Here is a 26938-nt window from a genome sequence, read left to right as displayed (position 1 = left end):
GATAATTTCAAAGACAACCGCATTGTTATTTATTATTACGTGTATGGCTTGCGTCGCGTGACAATGGGTGGCGACTTCCCCATAAATCAGCTTCTTCTTCCCCATACCCAGACCCATGTGCAGTTGGTTTTGAGCTTTCCTCCTCTCGTCCTCTCTCTCCTCTCGCGACTCGTCTCGATTGATAAACCCTAGGCAGCCGCGATGGCGGAGACCGAGGTCAGAGAGTCGCCGTTGACCGCCGCCCCTGCCCCCGAGGTGACTGTCATCGAGAGCCCCCGAGTTCCCCTGCTCCATTCCGTGCTCGCCACCGCCCTGTGGATTGGTTGCATCCACCTGTTCTTCGCCGTCATGTTCACCGCCACTTTCCTGCTCCCCCTCTCCAAATCCATTGCGTCCGTACCCGCTTTTTCTCTCTCTTTTCTGTTTTGTCCTCCTCTGCGCTGTTCTTGCTGAATTAGATTTTGTGTTTTCTCAGGGTGTTTGCTCTGCTACTGGTTCTTATTGTGGTTCCTGTTGAGGCTGATAGTAAATTTGGGATGAAAGTAAGGAGGTAAAGACTTCCCAGGATTTTCCACTAGCTGGATTTCCCTTTCCCTTCCCTACTCGCTACTCTCATTTCTCTCTCGATCGCAAATTAGCTGAAGTTTTTTTTCCCCCGTCTTTTTTTCGCGGACAAGAACTTTAAATGATTTCGTGGTTGTTTAATGAACTTTCAGGTATATCTTCAAGAACGTTTGTGGGTATTATCCGATTACCGTACACGTCGAGGATATCAAGGCCTTTGTTCCAAATCGGGCTTATAGTAACATTCTTATACTCTTTTACTTTTAAGAATTATATTCATGAAATTTATTGGATCTGTAACCTACATCGTCATTGGGTAGTTCTTGCTATTTCAAATTTGTGTTCTTATGCATCTTAATTCCGACATTTATAGGTCTTCCTCTTATCTTGTTATTTCATCGAGTGCCATGCCATACCATGTGTTAACCCCAACTGGTTGATTGTTATTTGAATTGTGGGGGAAAAAAAACAAAATGAGATCCAGGATGTAGAACGCTGATATACTGGAGCTTATGCAAGAATTATTCATACAATGAATATAAATAGATTTTACCTTGTATAGTGTTGGGATTTATACAAAGATAACACTAGATTAAGCATTCATACAAACATAAAACTAGATTAAACGTAAATTAAAATACAAGCATGATTCACAATTAGGTTGGGACACATATTTCTTGCTCTTTTTAAGAAGATTCAAGTTTTTTATGGTTTTCGGCTTAACCCACGAACTTATGTGACAAAACTTCTTGACTTGTTTCTCCCAAGATACAATAGTCTGATTTGAATCATATGAGTCACTCAAATTCTGCACAAATGTAAGTGTCTAAAGTTTTACAAAAAAAACACCTTTCTTTGAATATCAAACTCCCTATACTTGGATTGTTGTTGATTGAATTGGAATGAGAGGATAGTATGATGAGATTGGTGTGCAGTGCCAAAGCCTTAAGGGTCTATTTATAAGCAGACAAAACCCTTTATTATCCTTGCACTTAATAAATATGACGTATTTAAAATAAATAGATACATACCTAATTTCAAGGTACATTCACCTAATTCATATTATGAATTTATGAAATTCAAGAATAAAAACTCAATAAGATATAGATACCTATCCCCTTCCAAGGTACATGCCCTTCTGAATGTACATTCACCAAAATTTATAAATCAATAATAATATTAAAATAAACTAACATATAGTTTAATAACTTGCAAAGTTGCAATTAAGTGGGACATCTTTGTATCTTTGTTAAACATTATTACTTGTTGATAGGGTAATTAATTGCTAGAAATCAGTTTGATACTTTTCAATCTCTAACAATATTTTTTCAAATTGTTCTTTCTTTCTTTGTTTCTTTTTTTTTTTTTTTTTCTTTTTTCTCTTTTTTTTTTTTTTCAATTCTAGTGAAAAAATTTCCTATTTTGAAATAACTTGGTATGAATTTCCTTATTCAAAAATTGTCACCATTGTTACTGGGATTTAGTTGAAGTGTCCCATATTTCATTGTGTATTATGGTACTATTATTATTATGTGATTGGTAAACCTCCTTAACAAGTCCCAGGAAACTGGTGAGGATTTATATCCTGACCAACAACGCATGTTGTCTGTCCACTTTGCAATGGGCAGCCCCTACAAGGGTTTCCCTGTGTATTATGAAATTCATGTTCAAATTTGAAGGGAAAAGCTAGAGATTTCTTCTTTCGTGCTAAAAGAAAAGAACTTATTTGGTATAAGAATGATTTGAAATTTTATGAATGGTGAGTCTTTTTGGATTTGGTGTAGCGATCTAGTTGATTGATGGTTAATTTAGTTAGAAATGAGTGGACCAATTTTTATAACAATAGTAGTTGAAATGGATGACAAAAAAATGGCCTCTTGAATCTTTTAAAATTAATAATAGCTATCAAAAAAGGAACCTTAACAAATGTCATGTTCATTGTCTTATCGAAGAAGTTAATTATAAGATATTTTATACTAGCTACTTCATTGCTAAATGCTGTTGATCTAAGGCCTGCCCTCTAAAAATGGGGATGCATTTATGAGGGAAAGAAAACTTGAACCTGAGACCTTAGGTAGAAGAAGAAAGGAGTTACCACTGTATCCAACTTCATTGCTATATACATCTTTAAAGATGATCAAAGATGCTAGTGGTAAGTTTGAAACTCATTGTGGGGTAGAATGAATTCTTCATCATTAAGAGATTCTGTGCTCTCAATTAGTATAATATAGATATGTGTAGAGGGAGATTCAATAAAACTTGATTAATGGTTAAGATTATTGTGCTCTAGAAAACTATATTAATTTGGTGGATTCACTGTAAATTGCACTGGAAGAGAGATGGAGGGAGTATAAATCTTTATATAAGTGAGAGAGATCATAGTCTTTCAAAAAGATCAAATTGTGAGGGGGCCAAACACTATATAATTTATATATTGTAGGAATAAAAGTAGAGAATGCTGCAGTACTGAAAATGCTTCAAGGCACGTGACAATGTTGTTTTCCTTAAAACGTTATTTGCCCCCACCAGATTGATGTGTATTGAGTTAGAAAATATGTTTTCAGGATACAATGAAGCCCAAAATATAATCTGATATCAGTTTGCGTTATACACAGACAAAAACTGATCACTAACACCCTTAGAATAATCTGAACAAATTTTGTAGAATTCTATTTCTGCAGATAATAGAATCTAGATTTTAAAAAATATAATTTGTGGAAGGTTTATGTAAGAAAGAGAAAGAGAAAATGATTAATTTTCTGTATATTTCTTGGAGTTAATTTTGTCTATTTATAGACAGAATTATGTCTTTTCCGAAAGGTTGCATCTGTTCAAATTGCGAAGCAGATTCGATCTGGTCACACCCGACGTCGACCTAGTTGAGCCTAGTTGCGCCCTGGTTGAGCCCCTGGTCGAGACTGGTCGCACCCTCATCTAGACTCTAGGGATTACATGTTCAGTCAATGGTACCGTTGACCAGGTTGCACCTAGTATTCTGGTCGTACCACTTAATCTTAAAAAATGTAAGATTAATTTTTAACCATTCGTTCATGATCAACGGTCACGATCTCGCAACAATGCAAAGTGCTTAGTGCTTTTGTGCCAACTAAATGCGTCACTAGCGCCGTACAGCGTGCGTGTGTGGACGGTGCTAGGGTGCACTAGAGTACACATACTAACACTATCTCTTAACCAATTTTAAGAGATTATTCCACCTTGTCATTTATTAATGACTTTTCGTTTTCCACTTTTTCCAATGTGGGACAAACCCACAAAACCTTAAATACTTTAGAAAATTCATCAAAAGAAGACTTTGAAAAACCCATAAAATCATATATTATAGAAAATATTTCAACATATATGACTCACATAAGCACAGGAACTGGAATATATTATGTATGAATTTTTTAAAATATAAAGTCAGGGGACCATGGTTCTCTCAATCCAATCTATACTTTCAATGACTTTTTCTTACATGTATTATATCAGATTTTGTTTAGCAGCATATAGATTAGTATATAAAAAAAAGGACCTCAGCCATTGTCACGTTCAATGCCTTATTTCCCAAGGCTTGAGAAAGATGGAGGTTATGTTTGGTAATAACTAGTTTAAATGCATCATTGCCACTGATGTGAGAAGAGGAAAGAGAGAGAGTCAAAGAGCCCAATGCTATGCCATCTCCTCTCCTATCTTGTCATTTCTGAAAAGAATGTGAAATTGCAGTCCTAGCCCTATTACTAGCTTACAGTCCATAACAGTCCCCCATAGGCATCAATCATGCTTAGCTTGATGCATAACTAAGAAAAGAGAGTGACTGTCTATTTAATACTTTAATCATTGTTAAATCGCTAGCAAAGTGACAGTTGGGGTGATCTTCTGTTAGAGTAAGTCAGATTTCTGTTAGAATAAGCCAGTGAAGTTGTTAATTTTGCTGTTAATTGAGTTGTTGGTTATGAATAACCAAAGGTGGTGACATCTTTGTGTTATTGAGATGTTAGAAGTGGCTAATAGTGGCAATGCAGTAGTAACAGTTGTTTAACATTTTGTTGCAACAATGGTTTGTTGGACTTAGGGGCAATAACCATCATGATAATGAAGGTGATGATGAAGAGTTCTCCAACATACATGGTTGGTTAGCGGTAGTGCTTATACTTTAATGGAAGTGCTGGAAGGAATGGGTGATAGTAGGCTGTTGCAATTGGTGGTGCAGGGTTGTAAAAAAAATGGTGGTGGTTTATTGCCACAGTGTCACTATGCCAGAACTGGAGGTGACAATGCTGCCAAGGTAGTCTTGGAAGTGCTAAACCTTCCAACGTGTGATCGGTTTCTTTATGATTTGTAACTTGAGTCAAAACAATGTCATTTAACAACTTAAGTGAGGTTATTGTACTGCCAAAAATTGCTTCATCTTGATTCTAGGAAATTTAAAAATCAAGATTTCAACTTTGGTACACTGAACATGAAAAACATAAGAGTAGGGTAGGAATCATCGTAGACAAAGGCCTAAATATAGTGCTGTAGATGCTAAAAGAGTAGGAGATAGAATCATTAAATTCAAGATGGTCTATTGGCAAGAGATGATAAATGTCATTAGTTCTTATGCTCCTCAATAGGCTTAGCAAAAAGTGTTAAAAAGACAATTTTGGGAGGATATGGATAATATTAGACAAGGGACATCAAGGATTGTGAAAATATTCATAGGAGTTGAGTTGAATCGGCACATTGGCAAGGACAATAAGGGTTAAGAGAGCATACATGGAGGACATGGATACAACAACAACAACAACAACAAAACCAAGCCTTAGTCCCACTAGGTGGGGTCGGCTATATGAATCATTTTCCGCCAATTTATACGATCATGGACCATTTCTTTTGATAAATTCAAGGGTATTAAATCCTTATTCACTATCTACATGGAGAACATGGATATGGAGAGAAAAATGAGTCCAACAATATGATCTTAGATTTTACCATTTCATACAACCTTATTACAATGAACACATGATTTAAGAAGAGAGAAGAACACTTAAAAATCTTCAAGAGTGGACAAAATAAGCGACATATAATTTTTAAAATAAATTTTTATATAAAATAGGAGGGTAGATTGGATTTTGTTGTTGTTGTTGTTGTAAGGATTTTGAAGTCACCCTAAGTTTAACTATGCAATGTAGAGTTTTAGTGTTATATGTATTAAAAAATGGAAGAGAAAGGGTAACATAAACCAATGCAAGAGAACTAGGTGGTGGAACCTAGAGGGAAAAAAAAAGATAATAAAATTCACAAATAAATTGATCAAGATTGTGATTGGACAATAGGGGATAGCTTTGATGCATACACTCTTTGGAGTACGATAGCTAGCTCTATTTAGAAGATAGAAAAAGAGATTGTAGGTGAATCTAGAAGAAGGTTCTTGGCTGGTAAAGAGAGTTGGTGGTGGGATCAAGATGTGCAAAAGGCCATGAAGGCAAAAATAATTTTGGTTTTGAAACATGACAAAATATAGAAATATGGAGAATTTTGAAAAGTATAAAGAAGCAAGAAAAGGTGCAAAAAAAAGCCATAAGCTAAACATAGAGCATAAAATAGTTTGAATGCTAGATTAGATGCAAAAGAAAGGAAAAAAGACATTTATTTTTTTTTTTTCAATCACAAAAGAAGTCTATTAATAGCAGTAGAGGAGAATAAAGAATTCTCTCTAAAAAAAAAAAAAAAAAAAAAGAAGATAAAAACAGGAAAATTAAATTAGAAAAACAAAAAATTAATAGAAGATAGCAGATCAATCGCTATCAATCACTCTGAACATCTTCAAGACCTTACCCCTTGAAACAATCAGCAGCAACAACCCATAAAGAATCTAAATGCTGAATCTTATCCCAAACAAAACCCATGAAGTTATCCCTCCTTTAAAATTGCAATTATTCTCTTCCATCCAGATACCTGACAACATGGCAAACAAACCGCATCTCCATGGAGCAGCCTCGTCTTCACTCCTTCCAAACCCCCCAAAAAATAGCCAGCATATATTCCATAGACTCTGGAGTCTGGACAAACCCAACTTTCCCCTAGTAAAACCAAATAAGTTGTACCAAGTCCTCCAAGAGAAAGAACAATGCAAAAACAAACGAAAAGGTGCAGAAAGCCATGAAGACAAAAATAATTTTGGTTTTAAACATGACAAAATATATAGAAATATGGAGAATTTTGAAAAGTATAAAGAAGCAAGAAAAGGTGCAAAAAAAGCCATAAGCTAAACATAGAGCATAAAATAGTTTGTATGCTAGATTAGATACAAAAGAAGGGAAAACAGACATTTTTTTTATATTAATAGCGAAAATATTTAAGATAGAGGAGAATAAAGAATTCTCCGGAAAAAAAAAGAAAGAAAGATAAAACAGGAAAACTGAATTAGAAAAACGAAAAAAATAATAGAAGATAGTAGATCAATCGCTATCAATCACTCTGAATACTTCTAGACCTTACCCCTTGAAACAATCAGCAACAACAACCCATAAAGAATCCAAATGCTGAATCTTATCCCAAACAAAACCCATGAAGTCTTCCCTTCTTTAAAAATGCAATTATTCTCTTCCATCCAAATACCTAACAACATGGCAAACAAACCGCATCTCCATGGAGCAGCCTTGTCTTCACTCCTTCCAAACCCCCCAAAAAATAGCCAGCATCTACTACATAGACTCCAGAGTCCGGACAAACCCAACTTTCCCCTAGTAAAACTAAATAACTTGTACCAAGTCCTTCAAGAGAAAGAACAATGCAAAAACAAATGAAAGGTAGTTTCTGACCTATTAAAGCAAAGAACACACAAGCCTGGAGATGATGCCTTAGAAGGCCTCCTACTCTGCAACAGATTGTTAGTGCTAACTCCATTTAGAGTAACCAACCAAATAAAAGCTTTAATTTTGGAGAGAACTTTGGCCTTCCAAACCATATGAAAGAAAAAAAAGGAAATTTTCTCTCGAGTCAAGAAATCAATGAAAGAACTGCAAGAAAATTCTCTTAAAGACAACCAGCGCCCACTTCCTCGCATCCTTCTTATTGGAAGGACAGCAACCCTTCAATAAACTCAACAAAGATGCAAGCTCCTCCAACTCTCTATCATTCAAAGATCTACAGAAATGAAAATCATCTGAAAAATATTCGCCATTAGATAGCAGAAAGGAAGGAATAAAGCCATTATGTAATGAAGAAAAACGACACAAATGAGGAAACAACATGAAAAGAGCTGAATCCTCCACCCAAGTCACTTCCCAAAAATATACTCATCCCATTGCCCACATCAAACAAACAAAAAATATGACATTTTCTGTAACACCCTAACCTGGGTTTGCTAGGGAGCATTGTGTCTCTCCTCCACTTGGACTAGACAACCAGGGGGGGGGCGGGCGTTATTGGACTAATGACTGGCCCCACAGACCAATACGTGTTATTTTCAGTGTGTTTTATCCTTACGCACACACTTTCTGAGAAAACTTTCCAGACGGTTATCCATCCCAAGATTACTCTAAGTCAAGTATGCTTAACCGTGGAGTTCTTATGAGAAGATTCCCAAAAAGAAATGTGCACCTTGTTGATATGGATAGTAATATCTAATCCTTTTAAGCCTTTCTTTCATGGGGTATCACATTCTCCCCCACTTACAGAACGCAACGTCCTCGTTGTGAACTCATATTTCCAAACCCAGGCGATGTGAATGTCATCACACTTTCAATTGGGTAATTGATCTGATACCATTTTGTAACGCCCTAACCTGGGTTTATCAGGGAGCACTGAGTCTCTCCTCCTTCATCTGGACTAGACAATAGGAGGGGCGGGCCTTATCGAACTAATGACTGGCCCCATAGACCAACACGTGTCTTTTTTAGTGTGTTTTGTTCTCACTCATACACTTCTTGAGAAAACTCCTCAGAAGGTCACCCATCCTAAGATTACTCTAAGTCAAGCACGCTTAACCGTAGAGTTCTTATGGGAAGGCTTCCGAAAAGAAATGTGCACCTTGTTGATATGGGTAGTAACATCTAATCGTTTTAAGCCTTTCTTCCACTGGGTATCACACTTTCATGGATCTTCCATTCTTGCCTACTCTGAGACCATTAATGAACCCTCTTTTGGTTGCATTCTTTAGCACGAGGCTGAATGCTTCCATCACCATGATGAACAAAAAGGGAGACAAAGGATCTCCTTGTCTCAAACCTCTTGAGGAGCAAAACAAATATGAAGGACAGCCATTTGTAAGCACTGAGAAGCTTGGAGTGTTGATGCATTGAGCAATCTAGCTGCACCAATGCTCCCCAAAGCCCATTTTCCTTGGTAGGTAAAGGAGAAAATTCTAGTTGACGTGGTCAATGGCTTTCTCCATGTTGAGCTTGCACATGTCATTTTTTCCTTCCTTCTGTTAATAATCTACTACTTCATTAGCAATAAAGGCGGCATCCATGATCTGCCTTCCAACCATAAAGGCATGTTGGAATTGCCCAATGACTTCTAGAATGGCTCTTTTGATCCTCATAGTGAGAACCTCGGCAAGGATCTTATAAATGCTTCTGCCAAACTGATTGGACAAACACCTTGATATTAACGGCCCCTGTTTACTTTGGAATCAAGGTTAAAAAAGTGGCATTGATACTAAAAAATTTGCCTGATCTGAAGAATTCCTCAACAGTGATGATAGTGCCCTGCTTGAGAGCTCCCTAGTTTGACTGAAAGAAAGACAGAGGAACCATTTGGGCCAAGTGCTTTATCCCCATTGCAATCTCTAATGGCTTGAAGGTTTTTTGCTTCTCAAAGAGTCTCTCTAGCCACTCCACGGTGGAAGAGCTGAGAGATCTAAGGATCTGTACATGGAAATATTTTAACCCTTGATAATCTGCAGAAAAGAGGGCTTACAGTCACAGATAGGTGTTTTCTCTATATGGCTGATACAGAATCTGTCAACCACATTCTTCCCCATGGCCCCGGACAAGGAACTTGTGGAATTTGGCTCTTTCCTTGGCTGGGCAGCAGTGGGTTATGGCAAATTCAGTTGGAGGGGATATGGGCTTGGAAAGGCATTAGAGCCACAAAGGAGAACTGAAAGGCTTTGAATCACATCTGTCTTGCCATCTTTTGGTGTGTTTGGAAAGAAAGAAATAAGAGAGCCTTCAAAGATTCAACCACTTCACTTCAGACTTGCAAAGAACAATGGATTGCTGCTGTCTCCAGCTGGCATGGTGGGAAAATTTTTAATGATCATTATGTAATCCTTGATCTTTGTGACACTCTTCGGAGTGGTTGATGTTTTGTTCCACGGGTTGGCATCCTCTTGATGCCTTGCTAGTATATTTTCTCTTTGCTGATAAAAAATAAAAAATAAAAATCCCAATGGGCATTCACTGTCTGATGGAACTCATGGAAGAGTCTAGTAGTCCGATTCTATTCCTTTAGCCATAAGGCTCTAGATTTTTGTCTCCAGTAAATCTCTTCATGGCTAATAACCTTAGTCAATTATTTCTTGAGTGACACTCTTTTTACCCTTTTGTCCTCATTAAGCACTTGACCCAGCTCCTTTTCATCTAGATCCTTGATACCATTAATAATAGAATTTTTTGCTTGGATATCTCCAAAGGTGTTTTTGTTCCACACCTTCAACTTTTCTTTCTACCCTTTCAATTTTGGTGCTAGCACAAAGCTAGCTTTCTCATTTATCAGAAGCAAAGACCACCAGTGTTTAATGAGGTCCCTGAAGTCATCGTGCTTTAGCCATACGTTCTCAAAGAGAAAAGGGGTCGACCCTCATTTAACCCTTCCTATGTCAATGAGAATGGGAAAATCGTTTGAGATGGACCTAGGCAGCAGTTTTAGGGAAGTGATTTTCCCAATCTGCCGAAATTAAGGATCAGTCGATCCTCGAGAATGAAGGTGGCTCTCTAGAGTTGGATAAAGTGAAGGTGCGGAAGATCGATGAGAGCATTTTACATTGAGGAGGTCTAGAAATTCTCTCATGCAATCGTTCCTTGAGCCACCCCTACTTCTTTCATGATGGTAGATAATCATGTTAAAATATCCTCCCATAAGCTAAAGCATCCCCACCAGATTCTAATCTCCAGAGGCGTGGTCCATAAAGGAAGTCTAAAGGGTCCTTCACCTGGGCCACAGACCCTGATAAGAATCCACAAAAAATGTTATCTAGATTTTTAAACAACCAATGAGACAGTTAGAGTTGATGGAGTGATCCTGCAGCTCCACAATATTAAGATTCCACAAAATAAGGATTCTCCCTGCACTACCCTTAGCACCAAGGGATATCCACCCACAAGCCTCCCTTGCCCAAAGGTATCTTACTAAGAACTGATCCACTGTTTCCACTTTGGTTTCCTGTAAGCAAATAATATTGCCTCTCATCCCCTTGAGAAAAGACTTGATTAGACTCCTTTTAGATTTGTTGTTGAACTCCCTCACATTTAAAAAAATGATCTTCCTTAACATGGCTTAACTATGTAACCTCAACTGCTACATGCTTCTGCCATGTTTGAGCATCCTCCCATTTCATTGTAATTTACTAAACATTCCAAGCATTTTAGCTCCCTATTGGTGTCTCATTTTTTATTGTTTCCCAAAGGTTTTTTAGACTTAGATTGTACCGTTACTGCCTCCTCTCTTCTCGTGTTTTTTTTTTACCCCAATTTCTTCAAACAATCTATAGCCCTATCTTCAAAGCCATTGAAGGATGCACCAATGGCTTTGCTTACCAGCTTCACCTTCCGTAAAACCCAACCAGAGACCTGCTTCTTGAAGTGCTTTCTATTCGGGTACAATCCATTCATTATTTCTAAGTTGTGATTATTCTCCACAACCACTGGGTTGAGACTAAAGTGCATAGCTTCAGTGTGATTTTTGGGGGCTAGAGCCAGAGCAAGGTCATTGACAACATCTTGCAGATTGGGGGGATTGTTTCTAGCTTGTCCTTTACCTCAGGAATTGCTGATAACTGGTGTTTTTTTTTTTTTTTGGGGGGGGGGGGGGTGTTTGGAGGGGACAACTGTGCTCTATTTCATTTTCTTTTTCTCTTCTTCTTTTCTCACCTCTTCTTCTATCCTCCATATCTAACTTAAGAACATGGTATCAGAGCATTGGTCTCCAAATCTGATTTATCTAAATTGGTTTTGATACTGTATTTTTCATTGTTTTCTAATCCTTTCCTAGTCAGCCCTCAATTATTATTATATGGTTGGTTTGAGAGTTGTTTAAGAAAACGCTTCCTTTGGGTTATTAGATTATGTTGTGCAGCATCCTTGGCAGGAAGCTGTGTGTTTTCATGGTGATTTTCTGATGTGAAGTCAGTTATACTCTATTTTTATCATGCTGCTGTTGCTGCTGTTCTTCTGTCTCTTTTTGTGGTTTTGATGATGATGCTGTTTTGATGCTGTGTATTCATGATTGATTGCTTGCAATCTTGTGCTGATTGCTGGTTGGTTTCAATTGGTGTTCAAACACTCATTTCCTGTTTGTTTCTGCATTCATTTCCAGTTGCTGCCAACCATAATGCCTGGAGTTGCTGCCAGGTTGTTTATTGAATGCCTGCAGTACTTTGCTGTGGTCTGCCCTGTTCTTGGTGGTTAAATAATTCCTCCTAAAATACTGTAAGCTCAATTTTGGGAGTCTAAAGTGTTGTTCTGGTTTTTGAAGTCCTGAAAGTGCTGTTTGTGCTGCCTAACTTCTTCTCAAGCTCCTCCTTGCTATAATTCAGCCATTGATACGACCTCTAACCATAGTAGGGGAAGTTTTGGAGGATGGGGACAAGATTTGTATTGTGGTCATGGCAGCAGTTGTGTATGGCAATGTGAAGTTTGTCGTTGGTCATACCATTGATTGCGATTGGGATATCCTTAGGAAACCACCTTGTGCCAGTAAGTCTTTTGTGAATTGCAGTTCTATTGTTGACACTTCAAAGTTCAAACGCATTTAGCCACTCCACTGGGGAGTTGAGTACTTCACCCGCTATGTATTTGGGAGGAGTTTAACAATATCATTTTCAAGATTCAACTCCTCTAAACTGTGTTTACATCTAGTGCTACTATGGCCCATTTAGGTACAATCTAGCTTCTTGCCTCTTCATCCTCCTCACCTTGGGTTATAGATTTTTGTGCCTCCTCCCATATGTCAAGTAGTCTTACTTTGTTTGAGTTCCTGAACACCACTAATTCACACTCTTAAGGTTACTCTTGCTGATGGTTTGGTTATATTGGTTTTTGGTTTTGGCAACATTCTCTCAATTCCTTCTATTCCTCTTTCGTCTGTGTTATGTGCGCCTAAATTTCCCTTGAACCTGCTGTTAATTAGTCAATGAACCAAGTCTCATAATTGTTTTGTGCCTTCCTTTCCTTCTCATTGTGTTATTCAAGATCTTTGGATGAAGAAGAGGATTAGTGGAGATTGAGAAAGATGGCCTGTATTATTTTATTGTTGCTCATTGTGGGTCCAATTTTTCCCTCATCTTGTTTCAATTGATTAGTACACTCATTTGGGTCATCCTTCCTTTCAAAAACTACACAAATTTTTCCTATGTTCAAGTTTGTTTGTTGTTTTGGGTGTTTTTTGTGTCAGTTAGGAAAGAATATTAGGATATATATTTCATCTAGAGTCGGGTTTTGAAGTAAATCATTTTTTTCTCTTATTCATTCAAATATTTGGGTCCGTGTTGAGTCAAGAATTTGACTGGTCAGCAATATTTCGTGTCCTTCGTGGATGATTTTTCATATATTACTTGAGTTTATTGTTAAAAGTTAGGTATTCTTTTTTGAATTTATTTATTCAATTCCACCAGAAAATAAAACTCAATTTGGCATCGATTTTCAATTTTTTTTGATCTGATAGTGCACTTGTATTTGTTCAAAATGAGCTTCAATGTTTTCACTTGGCCAAAGGGATTATTCAACAAACATCATGCGTACACACCCCTTAGCAGAATGGAGTATCTAAATGAGAAAATAGACATTTACTTGACATAGCATGATCTCTATTCCTTTATATGCATATTCCTAAAACTTTTTGGACTGATGCTCATCTTGGAACTTATTTTCTGCTCAACAACATGCCCTCAAGTGTTCTTGGGGAGGGATAAATTCCCCTCTCCATTGTGTACCCATAAACATCCATGTTCTCTGTTGTACCTCGTGCCTTTGGGTGCACATGTTTTTTTTATGTTCCATATATTGGTCAGAACAAGTTCTCTCATCATGTTGTTAAATATGTCTTTGTTGAGTACTCAAGAACTTAGAAAGCTTATAGATGTTATGATCCCATACTCATATGAAATATGGTAGTGCTGATGTCACCTTTTTTTTTAGGGGACACCCTATTTCTAGTGCTGGGTCCTCCTTGGAGAATCTATTTGATGTTGAAATTAGAATAGTGTTCCCAAGAAGGGGGGTGAATTGGGTTAATTAAAAAGTTTAAGTTTTTTTTAACTTCTTACTTGTTTTGGTGCAACAACAAAAACGTAAGTAAATCAATCAATTTGTGATCACAACCAAAACACACCACAAAGTACTGAAATTTAAACAATCCAATCAACCACAATATTAAAATCAATCAATCAAGATTATCAAGAACTTGATGCTTTCAACTTTTGGTAACAACCCTGTGTTTATGTGCAAGCACTGTTTTGATTTTAATTTGTAATGCGCTCTCTTAACCAAGATTTCTGCAAATTAACCAACGCACTCCCTTGTGGGTTTCCGCAAAAGGTTAATTAAAAATGTACTTTCTAAAATTAAGAGTCTTCTCTGAATTTTTTACTTAAGCCCTGCAATCAGCAATGTGCATTCAACAAATAAAAATTATAGTGTAGAAAGAGTAAAGTAGAGAGAAGAACACTAAGTTTTTACGAGGTTCGGTTTATCCCTAGCCTACGTCCTCGCCTTTGGCAAATTACCAAAGGATTTCACTATATTAGTTCCTTTGTTGGGCGGAACAATACCGTTACAACCACTCCTTAATTAGGCTAGAACCCGCCTCTCCAAACAATATTCCCTCGTTCGGTCTAACGATCCAAGCACTCAAACCGTCAGTGAATCTACAAGACAAGATTTGAAACAAGGTGTACAAGAGATGCTCTTAAAAGAGCTGATTAGTACAAATTCAGAGCTATATACTTCAAAGCAAATCAAATATGAAATTCTGATTGAAGCCCCAAGAGTATATCAACCAATGATTCTTTCAATGGATGAAAGAATTTAGAATTGTAGCACAATACTAGAGATTGAGAGTCAACAAAGTCTCAGTAATTTTCGTGCAAGTTGAGAGTGAGAGAGCCCTTGAGAGTTTGAGAGCAATTGAGAGAGTATTGCTGTAATTGATTCTTGGTGATTGAATTAATTGAACTTGGGTGTATTTATAGTGTTAGAAAGACATTTAACTTGATCTCCAAGTTTACTTGGAGTAGTGACCAAGCTTTGAACAGGTTTGAGCCCCAAGTAATTTATTTTTCAAAAATATGTCCGTTATAAAATTTAAAATTTGCCCGTGGCAGTAGCTTGAGGGGTTCTCCTCAGTCGCCTGTCAATAAATTATACAGCTAAAATACACAGGCAGTAGGGTGGCAGTCGCCTGTCACTGAATAACCCAGTTTTAAAAAAGATGCAGAATGGTGATTGTAGCTTGATGAAACCTCGTCAGGCTTCTCATTTTGCACCGTCAGGCGCCTATCAAGACACAAACAATAGCCTGATGACCTTTTGTCGGTATATTTTAAAAGTTTTTAAAGTGGCAGCCTACTGACCATGTCAATCAAGCGCTTGTCAAGTAAAAATTTTGGCTTCTAAAATATTGTTATTTTCTGTCTCTTTTCTTATCTATTCTTGGAATGTTAATTTGTTTTCTTTGAAAAATATGTTCCAAGATTTTAAAAATTAGAGTCTCTAGGGCTCTTCATTCCCGATGAGCTTCAAATTGAAATTTCATAATTTGAAAACACTCAAAGTACTTACAGTACATTTCCTATTGACTCTCTTCATTTCTTTTGTACTCTTTGAAAAACTTCATCAAGTTGTTGCTTTGAGTTCCTGAATTTTCAATATTGATCACTTGAGTTGATATGAGCTTTCAATGTTCTTGTGATCTTTGAGTCTTTCCATGTTGGTCTCTTGAGCTTTTAGAATTGATCACTTGTCTTCATGAAGTATGCTTTTGCTTCAATATCTGAAATATCATAACTTTAAAGAACATTAAATAACCTTATTTTGTTATCATCAAAATCAAGAGTCATAAGCCTTGGTTAGGCCAACAAATGCCATCAATGATTTATGGTCCCCCTTCTTTTTTTGATCCCCCTCTCAAGAAATCTTTTGCCCCTCTCCCAAATTCATTAGTTATTGATCCAGAGAAACATTATTTTATGAACGACGGAAAGCAAGCATAGATATCACTGCCACCATTCAACCACCTCTTCTGTCCATCATTATATCAAATTCTGGCTCTAGAACATGTGCTTTCAGTCCTTAGTTGCTTATCCTATTGCTCATTATGTTTCAGTTCTTCACCTTCCTAGTCCTATACATTCTTTTGTCTAGTCTGTTTCTTTAGTTTCTATTCCTAGTATGTTGAAGTGCTTGCTAACCTTGGGTGGGAGAAAGCAATGGATTTTGAAATGGATGCCCCCTTGACCACTCAAGGGACATGGGAATTGGTGATCTTCTTCTTGGTATAAGAATGGTTAGGTGTCGTTGGGTCTACACTGTCAAATATCTTCTTGACAACTCTATTGAACAACTGAAGGCTTAGTTGGTTGCCAAGGGGTACACCCGAACACATGATATTGATTGTTCTGAGACCTTCTCTCTGTTGCTTGACTAAACTGTATTCATGTATTGATCCCTTTGGTAGTTAAAATACTAGTTGGATGTGAAGAATGCATCCTTGTATGGAGATTTTCAGGAAAAGGTATACATGGAGCAACCTCCTTGGTATGTTGCTCAGGGGGAGGATGGTAAAATATGCAGGTTGCATAAGGTGATGTATGGTATTACGCAGTCTCCTTGAGCCTGGTTTGACAAATTTGGTGTTGTAGTTTCTGCATTTGGCTTTATCCAGTGCTGCTTTGATCATTTGGTAGTTTATGTTGATGATATCATCATCATTGGCGGCGAGCAGAGCGGGATTGTAGATGTTAAGCAGTGGATTCATAAAATTTCAAGTCGAGGACCTGTGAATTTTGCATTCCTCTCTTGGTATTGAGATTGTATGGTGCAAGAAAAGGTTGGATCTATCTCAACAAAAACATATGTTGGACTTGCTAAATGAGACTGGTCTGTTGGGAGCTAAACCAATTGATACTTTTATGGCCAATGTGAATTTGTTTACAGATGTTGGACCAGACTTCGTAGACAAATGTTGATATAAGCAATTGGTTGGCAAGTTGATCTACTTGACTGTCACTAGACTTGAGATAGCTTTTCCAGTGGGAGTAGTGAGTTAGTTTATGAAAAATCCCAAACCACCACATTGGGATGCTGTTTGCAGGATTTTGCAGTATCTCAAAGGCTTTCTCGGCTAGCGTTTGATATATACATTCCAATGGATTCTTGGAAATGCCTAGGTGATCATGGAATTGTCTGCTTAGACAGAACTAAGAAAATGTAAGATGAATGGAGGAAAAACACTTTAATACCTTTTTCAAAACATAAAGGAGATATTTAAAACTCTTAACTTTTGTGGAGTTAAACTTATTCATATAGGGAAACATTGGGAAAGGTTAAGTGGAACAAAGACTAAGGTTAAAAACGAGGGTTTCAAAAATTAGTTTAGTTTTATGCGTGGGAGATAAACTACAAGAGCTATATATATTTTAATAACTAGGAAAAAGAAAAGGGACTTGCACATGGTCTTTATTAACGTAAAAGTAGCCTATGACAGAGTATGTGGAAGCTCTATGATGGGTTTTAGGGGAAAAAAAAGTATGCAGTAGGTAAACTGATATCATTAAGTATATGCGATAGAGTAATGACTGGCGTTACACTATAGGTGAAGAGTAAGAAGAGCAACTTAGGACACACTAGGGACATGGTTCTGATTTATCATGTATCGCCCTTGATAATGTTTTTAAGTTGCAAAAATGGATTAGTGTGATTGATTGTTAAGCACTAGAAATATAGTTCTTTGTTGACTTAATCAAATCATTTGGTATGGGTTATTCCTGTTGCTTAAAATTAGTGTCTTTATTTTCCCCCCAGTGGAAAGAACTCTAGTTCTGAATTCTATCCATGCCATCATCCAGTTTTACAAGTGATACAGTGTGCATGGAGGAAATACACTGTAGAATTTGGCATATTAGAAATTGACAATTAGGATTAATGGCAGCAATATTTAGTGGCAAATAAAAAAATCCTCTTGTGCGGAAACGCAGCAATGGAGGCTATGGAAGGAGCAAACAGCAAGCAACACAAATCAACCATGGAAGGAACTGCTTTGATACCAATTTGGTGCGAAGCATGTGGAGGAAAGACACTGTAGAATAGATTAGAAATCTGACATATTAGGATTAATTGTGGCAATATTTATTGGCGAATAGAGATCCTCCCGTGTAGAAATGCAGAGTTGGAGGCTTTGGGAGGAGCCACTAGGTGAATCCTCAGCCACTCTTCCAAATTCAGATAAATTCTGAACAAATAAGAATTAACCAAATGAAAAAGGGAAATTACTATTATTTAGACTAAGAAAAATGAAGGTACATGACAGCCTTCCCTGTTAAATATGTTGGGCTTTTGTGGAGCCTAGTTATGTTTTGATTTGGATGACGACCCGATCTCTATTTAATTAGAGATTTCTATCCTAAGGCTTAGTCCATGGAGTGAAGGCGCAGCGCTCATGGACTAAGCGGTACAAGCCGTACTCGTGGGGGTTGCCCCCGGGCAAAATTTTTTGGAGCCCATTCGGAACGGAACCCTAGGCGCAACATATAAAAGGGTGCTTTCGGGTGATTAGAGTTTTATGTGGTTGTATCCGCGAGAGAGAACGAGAGCGAGACAATTGTATCGCCACACTCTCTGTGCTTTCTTCCTGATAATATTGAAATCCCTGCAACTCCGTGGACGTAGGCAAAATTGCCGAACCACGTAAATATTGTCTTGTGCGTGTGATTGAATTTTTCTTTGGCGTTATTCTTTCTCTATTTGTTTCTCACAGGTTTCGGGAATTTGTTCGTATATTCCTAACAACTGGTATCAGAGCCTAGGGTTAGGTTCGAGTGGGAGCAATGGAAGAGGAAGTAGGAAGGGCGTCTGGAATAGAAAAGTTTGACGGCACAGACTTTGGATTCTGGAGGATGCAGATCGAGGATTATCTCTATGGGAAGAAGTTACATCTACCGCTTCTAGGAGAAAAACCTGCTACTATGAAGGACGAGGAATGGACACTCCTTGACAGACAGGTACTAGGAGTTATAAGATTAACTCTGTCCAGGTCTGTTGCACACAACGTCGTGAAGGAGAAAACTACAGCAGATTTGATGAAGGCTCTATCTGGTATGTATGAAAAACCATCAGCAAATAACAAGGTACATCTGATGAAGAAATTATTTAATTTAAAGATGACAGAAAACGCATCTGTAGCACAACATCTGAATGAGTTCAATACTATCACAAATCAATTATCGTCGGTAGAAATTGATTTTGATGATGAGATTCGTGCACTGATCGTTTTGGCTTCATTGCCAAACAGTTGGGAGGCAATGAGGATGGCAGTAAGCAATTCTACTGGAAAGGAAAAACTGAAGTATAATGATATACGGGATTTAATTCTGGCTGAGGAGATTCGCAGAAGAGATGCAGGCGAAACCTCAGGATCCGGCTCTGCCCTAAATCTTGAGACCAGAGGCAGAGGTAATGACCGAAATTCAGATCGGGGTAGATCAAAATCCAGAAACTATAATCGAAACAGAAGTAAGTTCAGACCTGGCCAAAAGGGACAATGCTGGAACTGCGGGAAAACAGGTCACTTTAGGAGACAATGCAAAAGTCTTAAGAAGAAGAGTGAGGATGATTCCGCTAATGCTGTAACAGAAGAGGTACAGGATGCACTACTTCTTGCAGTAGACAGTCCACTTGATGATTGGGTTTTGGACTCAGGAGCTTCATTTCATACTACTTCACACCATGAAATCATACAGAATTATGTAGCAGGAGATTTTGGTAAGGTATATTTGGCTGATGGTACAGCCTTGGATGTTGTGGGTATGGGAAACGTCCGGATGTCACTGCCAAATGGGTCTGTTTGGTTACTAGAGAAGGTACGACATATTCCTGACCTGAGAAGGAATTTGATTTCTGTCGGACAGCTTGATGATGAAGGGCATGCGATGTTGTTTGCTGGTGGCACTTGGAAGGTTACAAAGGGAGCCAGAGTATTGGCTCGTGGAAAGAAATCTGGTACTTTATACATGACGTCAAGTCCAAGAGATACAATTGCAGTTGCTGAAGCAAATACTGATACAAGCTTATGGCACCGCAGACTTGGTCACATGAGTGAGAAGGGCATGAAGATGCTGCTGTCAAGAGGGAAACTGCCGGAATTGAAGTCTGTTGATTTTGAATTGTGTGAAAGCTGCATCTTAGGAAAGTAGAAAAGGGTGAGTTTCTTGAAAAGTGGCAGAACGCCGAAGGCTGAAAAATTGGAGTTAGTGCACACAGATTTATGGGGTCCTTCTCCTGTTGCATCCCTTGGGGGTTCAAGGTACTACGTTACTTTCATTGATGACTCAACCAGAAAGGTATGGGTTTATTTTCTGAGAAATAAATATGATGTATTTGAAACTTTTAAGAAGTGGAAGGCTATGGTTGAGATTGAGACAGGTTTGAAAGTAAAGTGTTTGAGGTCGGACAAAGGAGGAGAGTACATAGATGGAGGGTTCAGAGAGTATTGTGCTGCACATGGAATCAAAATGGAAAAGACCATTCCTGGGACACCACAGCAGAATGGTGTGGCTGAGCGCATGAACAGAACTCTCAACGAGCGTGCCAGGAGTATGAGGCTACATGCTGGATTACCAAAAATTTTTTGGGCTGATGCTGTCAGTACTGCAGCTTATCTGATAAACCGAGGACCTTCAGTTCCCATGGAGTTTAGACTTCCTGAAGAGGTTTGGAGCGATAAAGAGGTAAATTTTTCTTACTTAAAAGTTTTTGGTTGTGTTTCTTATGTTTATGTTGATTCTGATGCTCGTAGTAAACTTGATGCAAAGTCCAAAATATGCTATTTCATTGGCTATGGTGATGAGAAATTTGGCTATCGGTTTTGGGATGAACAAAACAGGAAAATCATCAGAAGTAGAAATGTGATATTTAACGAATAGGTTATGTACAAGGATAGGTCAACTGTAGTGTCAGATGTCACAGCGATAGATAAGAAAAATTATGAGTTTATTAACTTAGATGAGTTGACCGAAAATACTGTCCAGGAAAGGGGTGAAGATAATAGGGAGAATGTAGAATTGCAGGAAATTCAAATTACACTTGTAGCTGCGGTCCGTAGATCTTCCAGGGCCACTAGACCTCTACAGCGTTATTCACCTGCTTTAAATTATCTTCTGCTAACTGATGGTGGTGAGCCAGAGTGTTATGATGAAGCCTTGCAGGACAAGAGTTCAAGCAAGTGGGAGTTAGCCATGAAGGATGAGATGGACTCCTTGTTGGGGAATCAGACATGGGAACTAACTGAATTGCCAGTAGGGAAGAAGGCTCTGCATAACAAGTGGGTATACAGAATAAAGAACGAACATGATGGTAGCAAGCGCTACAAAGCCAGATTAATTGTCAAAGGGTTTCAGCAAAAGGAAGGCATTGACTTTACAGAAATATTTTCTCCAGTTGTGAAGATATCAACAATTAGACTGGTACTGGGAATGGTGGCTGCAGAAAATCTACATCTTGAGCAGTTAGATGTGAAAACGGCATTCCTTCACGGTGACTTGGAGGAAGACATCTACATGATTCAGCCAGAAGGGTTCATTGTCCAGGGACAAGAGAATTTAGTCTGCAAACTGAAAAAGAGCTTATATGGTCTAAAACAAGCTCCAAGACAGTGGTATAAGAAGTTTGATAGCTTTATGCATAAAATTGAGTTCAAGAGATGTGAAGCTGATCACTGTTGTTATGTTAAGTTCTTTGACAATTCTTATATCATTTTACTGCTATATGTAGATGATATGCTTATTGCAGGGTCTAGCATTGAGGAGATTAATAATCTGAAGAAGCAATTGTCAGAACAGTTTGCAATGAAGGATTTGGGAGTTGCAAAGCAAATCCTTGGAATGAGAATTATTAGAGATAAGGCTACTGGTACATTGAAGCTTTCACAGTCAGAGTATGTGAAGAAAATTCTCAGCAGATTCAACATGAATGAATCTAAACCAGTGAGCACACCCTTGGGGAGTCATTTCAAACTAAGCAAGGAACAGTCACCGAAGACAGAAGAAGAAAGGGACCATATGAGCAAGGTGCCCTATGCTTCAGCTATTGGCAGCTTGATGTATGCTATGGTGTGTACAAGGCCAGACATTGCACATGCAGTGGGAGTCGTGAGCAGATTCATGAGTAGGCCAGGAAAGCAGCATTGGGAGGCAGTAAAGTGGATTCTGAGATATTTGAGGAGTTCATCAGATACATGTCTTTGCTTCACTAGTGCAAGTTTGAAACTGCAGGGTTATGTAGACGCTGATTTTGCTGGTGATAATGATAGTAGAAAGAGTACTACTGGATTTGTATTTACTTTGGGTGGTACAGCTATATCTTGGGCTTCTAATTTGCAAAAGATTGTTACTTTGTCTACTACAGAAGCTGAGTATGTTGCAGCAACTGAAGCTGGAAAGGAGATGATTTGGCTACATGGTTTCTTAGAGGAACTGGGTAAGAAGCAGAAGACGGGCATTCTACACAGTGATAGTCAGAGTGCAATCTTTCTTGCCAAAAATTCGGCTTTTCATTCAAAGTCGAAACACATACAAACAAAATACCACTTTATCCGTTACCTTGTTGAAGAAAAGATGGTAATATTTGAAAAGATATGTGGATCTAAGAACCCAGCAGACATGTTGACTAAGGGTGTTACTATTGAGAAACTGAAGCTGTGTGCAGCTTCAGTTGGTCTTCTAACTTAAGGAGAGCAGGTTTGAGTTGCAAGGATGGGGGATTGTTTTTCAGGAGGATTGCAGTTGATATTGGTGATTGAACTAGTCTCCAAGTGGGAGATTTGTTGGGCTTTTGTGGAGCCTAGTTATGTTTTGATTTGGATGACGACCCGACCTCTATTTAATTAGAGATTTCTATCCTAAGGCTTAGTCCATGGAGCGAAGGGGCCCAAGCCGCAGCGCTCATGGACTAAGCGGTACAAGCCGTACTCGTGGGGGTCGCCCTCGGGGAAAATTTTTTGGACCCATTCGGAACGGAACCTTAGGCACAACATATGAAAGGGTGCTTTTGGGTGATTAGGGTTTTATGTGGTTGTATCCGCGAGAGAGAACGAGAGCGAGAGAATTGTATCGCCACACTCTCTGTGCTTTCTTCCTGATAATATTGAAATCCCTGCAACTCCGTGGACGTAGGCAAAATTGCCGAACCACGTAAATATTGTCTTGTGCGTGTGATTGAATTTTTCTTTGGCGTTATTCTTTCTCTATTTGTTTCTCACAGGTTTTGGGAATTTGTTCGTATATTCCTAACAAAATGTGCCTAGGAAAATGGCTATTGTTGACTGGACTTCTCTAGAATCAAAGACCTCATAATTAACTTTGGAAGAACTAGACTCATAAATGAACTCCGTAAATAATAATTTGGATCCAGCAATGAACACTTGCCCATACCATATTATGACACCTAGATAACCATAAGTAATAAATATTGTAGCAACTGACAATATTAACTATGTTTCATTGGGGCAGCAGCATTGCATCAACAAGCTAAATACAGGTTCTTAATGAAAATACAATCAGCTTGGGTGCCAGTGTAATATTACTTTGTCATGGTATAAAAATTTTGTGTGCGCGTGTGAGAGAGAGAGAGAGAGAGAGAGTGAGACAGTAGCTGAGAAAGATTAGGTGGATTTTGATGTGTCATCTAATATACTATGTGGAACTAGGCTACTTGCGTACGTAGCTCATGGTGGATCACATAAGCTGCTTGTATCTATGATTTGCTTGCTCCATCTTCTCCAATTTCCTTGGTTTATTCTTTTACATGATCCTCATATTGTTGTGGGGTGTTGAGATTGGAATATTATTTGGCTGGATTTGGTCAGACATTGGATTTGATTATTGTTTACTGGATATAAGACGGGATGCTATTGTCATAATTATTTTCAATGGATATTTGATTTTATGCTTATTTGGATCTCTCTCTTTTGTTTATTTACCCTTTTTAATGCTAGTAACGGTTCTGTTTTGTCCTTCACAGTCTTTGCGTTGGAGCCACATTCAGTGTTGCCTGTTGGTGTCATCTCACTTATGCACCTTTCAAATGCTGTGCCCCTCCCAAAAACTAGGGTTCTTGCCAGTAGCGCTGTAAGTTTTGCTGCTTTTGTGATTATAACTCATACATTTTCCTGAGCCTTGTGTCAATTTTTTTTTTCTTTCTCATTTCTCTTGATATATGTGGAAAATTATTTAGGTGTTTAGAACACCATTCCTGAGGCATATATGGACATGGATGGGCCTTGCAGCTGTAACAAGGAAAAATTTTATCTCCCTTTTGGCAGCTGGTTATAGTTGCGCCATAATACCAGGTGGGACGAGGGAGACATTGCTTATGGTGCAAGATCATGAGGTTTATCTCTTGAAACTCTCTGTGGCTCTATTGCGTATTGCTGCACGCTCTACAGCTTTGGTACAACATTAATAGTCGTAGCTCTAAAATGTTGTTTCTTTGTTGTGATCATCATCCTGGCTGTGCAAGCACCAACACTGCTGTATTAAGCTTTTCCACCCTTATATTGTTTCTTATGTTCTTTTCAATGTCTAGATAAATAATCATTGTTCAAAATACCAAGTAGAAGCTCTTAAAGTAGGCACCATGTTCGTTTATCCCAATTTTTAGCAAAGTGAGAAACTTAGTATTCAGTAGTGAAATCTTGGCTTTGTTACAATACATCGAAGTATTGAACACTAATTGAGAACCAAACTAGGGAACCTCTTGTCCCCCTTTTCTTTCTGGTAAGAATCTTCCAGAGGGTAGTCCAGTAGAACCAAAAATGTGGGCTCTAGTATAGAAGTATTGTATTGGCCATTGCATCTTGCAGGAGTGGAACTTGTGCCCATTCCAGAAGGTAGACGATAAAGCAGTCTGAAGGACCATAGAATGTGCGCCCACAGTTCCCCCCCTTTTGTGTGTGTGTGCGCGTGTCTGAAACTGCACACTTGCAGGCGTGCACGTGCGGAGATGGTGAACTTGTGAAGAATGTGTTCTTTTATGTTGATTTTTGTTTCTTTTTGTTTATTTTGTAGATTGCTTTCCTTAAGACGAGAAAAGGATTTGTTCGCACGGCTATAGAGACCGGTGTGCCTCTAATCCCTGTTTTCTCTTTCGGCCAGGTATTTTTTTTTTTTTGGGTTTAGCATTGTTATCGTAATGTGCACATGTAATTGCAACTGATATTCCTGCATTTTATTTGTTCTCTCTTTAATATTGTTGATTGATAAACCCATAAAGCATTTTTTTAAAAAATAAAATAAAATTTCCATCATTGTGCTACAGTCAAAAGTCTACAATTGGTGGAGGCCAACTGGGAAGTTGTTCCTGCAAATTTGCAGAAAGATCAAGTTTACACCGATGTTCTTCTGGGGAGTTTTGGGGTATGCATTAAATTTTCATATTTATTACTTATTTTGATTAGAATATTTTCGCACTTGTCTTATCAATTGCATTGGAATTCATATTTATGTTTGTATCTGCTTTTGTGCATTGTATTTGAAGTACCCTCAAGACAACAAAATTTGGAAAGAAACAAAAATATTGCTTAGCACAAGCATTACTGAATTATTATGAAGTTATGTGGCAGTCAAAACCTTTATTTTTTTGGGTAGATGCTACATCTCATAACATGGACAGGGCTCCTTTCCACACATCACACACGAATGCCTTCTTTCTTCATCATGAGGAGAGCTGCCACTGTTCCCCTGTTAACTTTTCAAGTGGGGTGCTCTCATTTGCTTAGATGGACATTGGTTTCATTACCTGCAAGATTAATTAACAATATTTTCACTTCATGAGTTCCTAAGCGGTTATTCTGTTTTGCAGAACTCCTATGCCTCGTCGGCTTCCATTGCATGTGGTTGTGGGTAGACCAATTGAGGTTAAGCAAAATTCACAACCCACAGCAGAAGAGGTATGGATGTCCACTACCTGGGCATATACTCTTTTGGTTGTCAATTTCACATTCCTTTAGTTGGCAAAAATACTGTATCTTGGAATACAGTTCGTTAAGGCTTTGGTGTAGACTAGATGGCGTTGGACAACTTTTAACATGTATGCCTCGGAAGGGCAGCAAGTTTTAATGGCTCCCATGCCATGTATTTGCTTGCTTGTGCTACATCCTGTGCCATATATTACGTGGTATTTGTTATTACTTCATTGTTGCTTCAAGCTAATGAAAATTTGGCCTTGTTTCCGGGGCTAGCAGACTACGCACCGCTTCTTCCTGTGCCTTAAATGAGTTGGGACTAATTAAAATATGCATATATATATATATATATGTACTTATTATGTATTTATATGTATTTTCATTGTAATTGGTGCAGGTGAATGAAGTGCACAGTCAGTTTGTGGGGGCATTGCAAGATCTGTTCGAGAGGCACAAAGCAAGGGTTGGGCACGCTGATCGTGAGCTGAAAATCATTTGATTTGAGCATTACTCTTTTTAGTGCAGCTTCCTGCAATAGGAAGCCCTTCTTTGGTTTAGGTTTGGGGTTTTGGGGTGGGGGTGTGGGTGATGAGGGGTTTTTTTAATTGTAAGTTCTCATGTGCATGTAGACTTTCTATGAAATAACCTTTAGTCAAGTGCTTCTCTATGAATTTTTCTTTGATAGATAAGATGTGCTTGCACCTGCATTTAAATATGTTGGATGTCAATTTCTTTCGAGAGAATGGAAAAAAAAGAGTAATATGATTGAATGATTAGAGAATAAACATGGCTGATGAAAAATTAGTTCAATCAACAAATACATCCTTAATTAATAGTAGTGTGTTGAATAGTGGCTCATTTTCAGAAGCTCACCATTGTTGAACTTGAGGTTGACATGAAAGTCTTAAATGGTGGGTGAAGGATTGGTGTAATAGTAGATGAGTTGTTGTAATAGTACTATTCTCTACTATATATAAACCTACCATTTTCATCTGTA

The 26938-nt window shown here is 38.2% G+C and overlaps 1 protein-coding gene across 1 annotated transcript; it reads left to right on the top strand.

Moving 5' to 3' along the window:
* On the top strand, positions 1-26630 carry LOC131150156 (diacylglycerol O-acyltransferase 2D). The gene is made up of 9 exons (XM_058100740.1): positions 1-392; positions 476-550; positions 717-802; positions 24000-24106; positions 24213-24368; positions 25046-25132; positions 25296-25393; positions 25839-25926; positions 26339-26630. Exons 1-9 carry the CDS (start codon positions 202-204, stop codon positions 26438-26440), a joined length of 990 nt encoding a protein of 329 aa, XP_057956723.1. The 5' UTR covers positions 1-201; the 3' UTR covers positions 26441-26630.
* Positions 26631-26938: the final 308 nt, after the last annotated feature.

Source organism: Malania oleifera, chromosome 3 (genome assembly GCF_029873635.1).
Source record: "Malania oleifera isolate guangnan ecotype guangnan chromosome 3, ASM2987363v1, whole genome shotgun sequence".
Classification (NCBI taxonomy): Eukaryota; Viridiplantae; Streptophyta; class Magnoliopsida; order Santalales; family Ximeniaceae; genus Malania; species Malania oleifera.
Note: the sequence above shows the minus strand (reverse complement) of the source record. Positions and strands in the feature narration are given on the sequence as shown.

Excerpts from the sequence above, each read along its gene's own strand:
- LOC131150156 (XM_058100740.1), top strand. The coding sequence starts at position 202 with ATGGCGGAGACCGAGGTCAGAGAGTCGCCGTTGACCGCCGCCCCTGCC. Across the intron at positions 803-23,999 it reads TGTTCCAAATCGGGCTTATA|TCTTTGCGTTGGAGCCACAT; the intron begins GTAACATTCTTA and ends TGTCCTTCACAG. Across the intron at positions 25,133-25,295 it reads CTGTTTTCTCTTTCGGCCAG|TCAAAAGTCTACAATTGGTG; the intron begins GTATTTTTTTTT and ends ATTGTGCTACAG.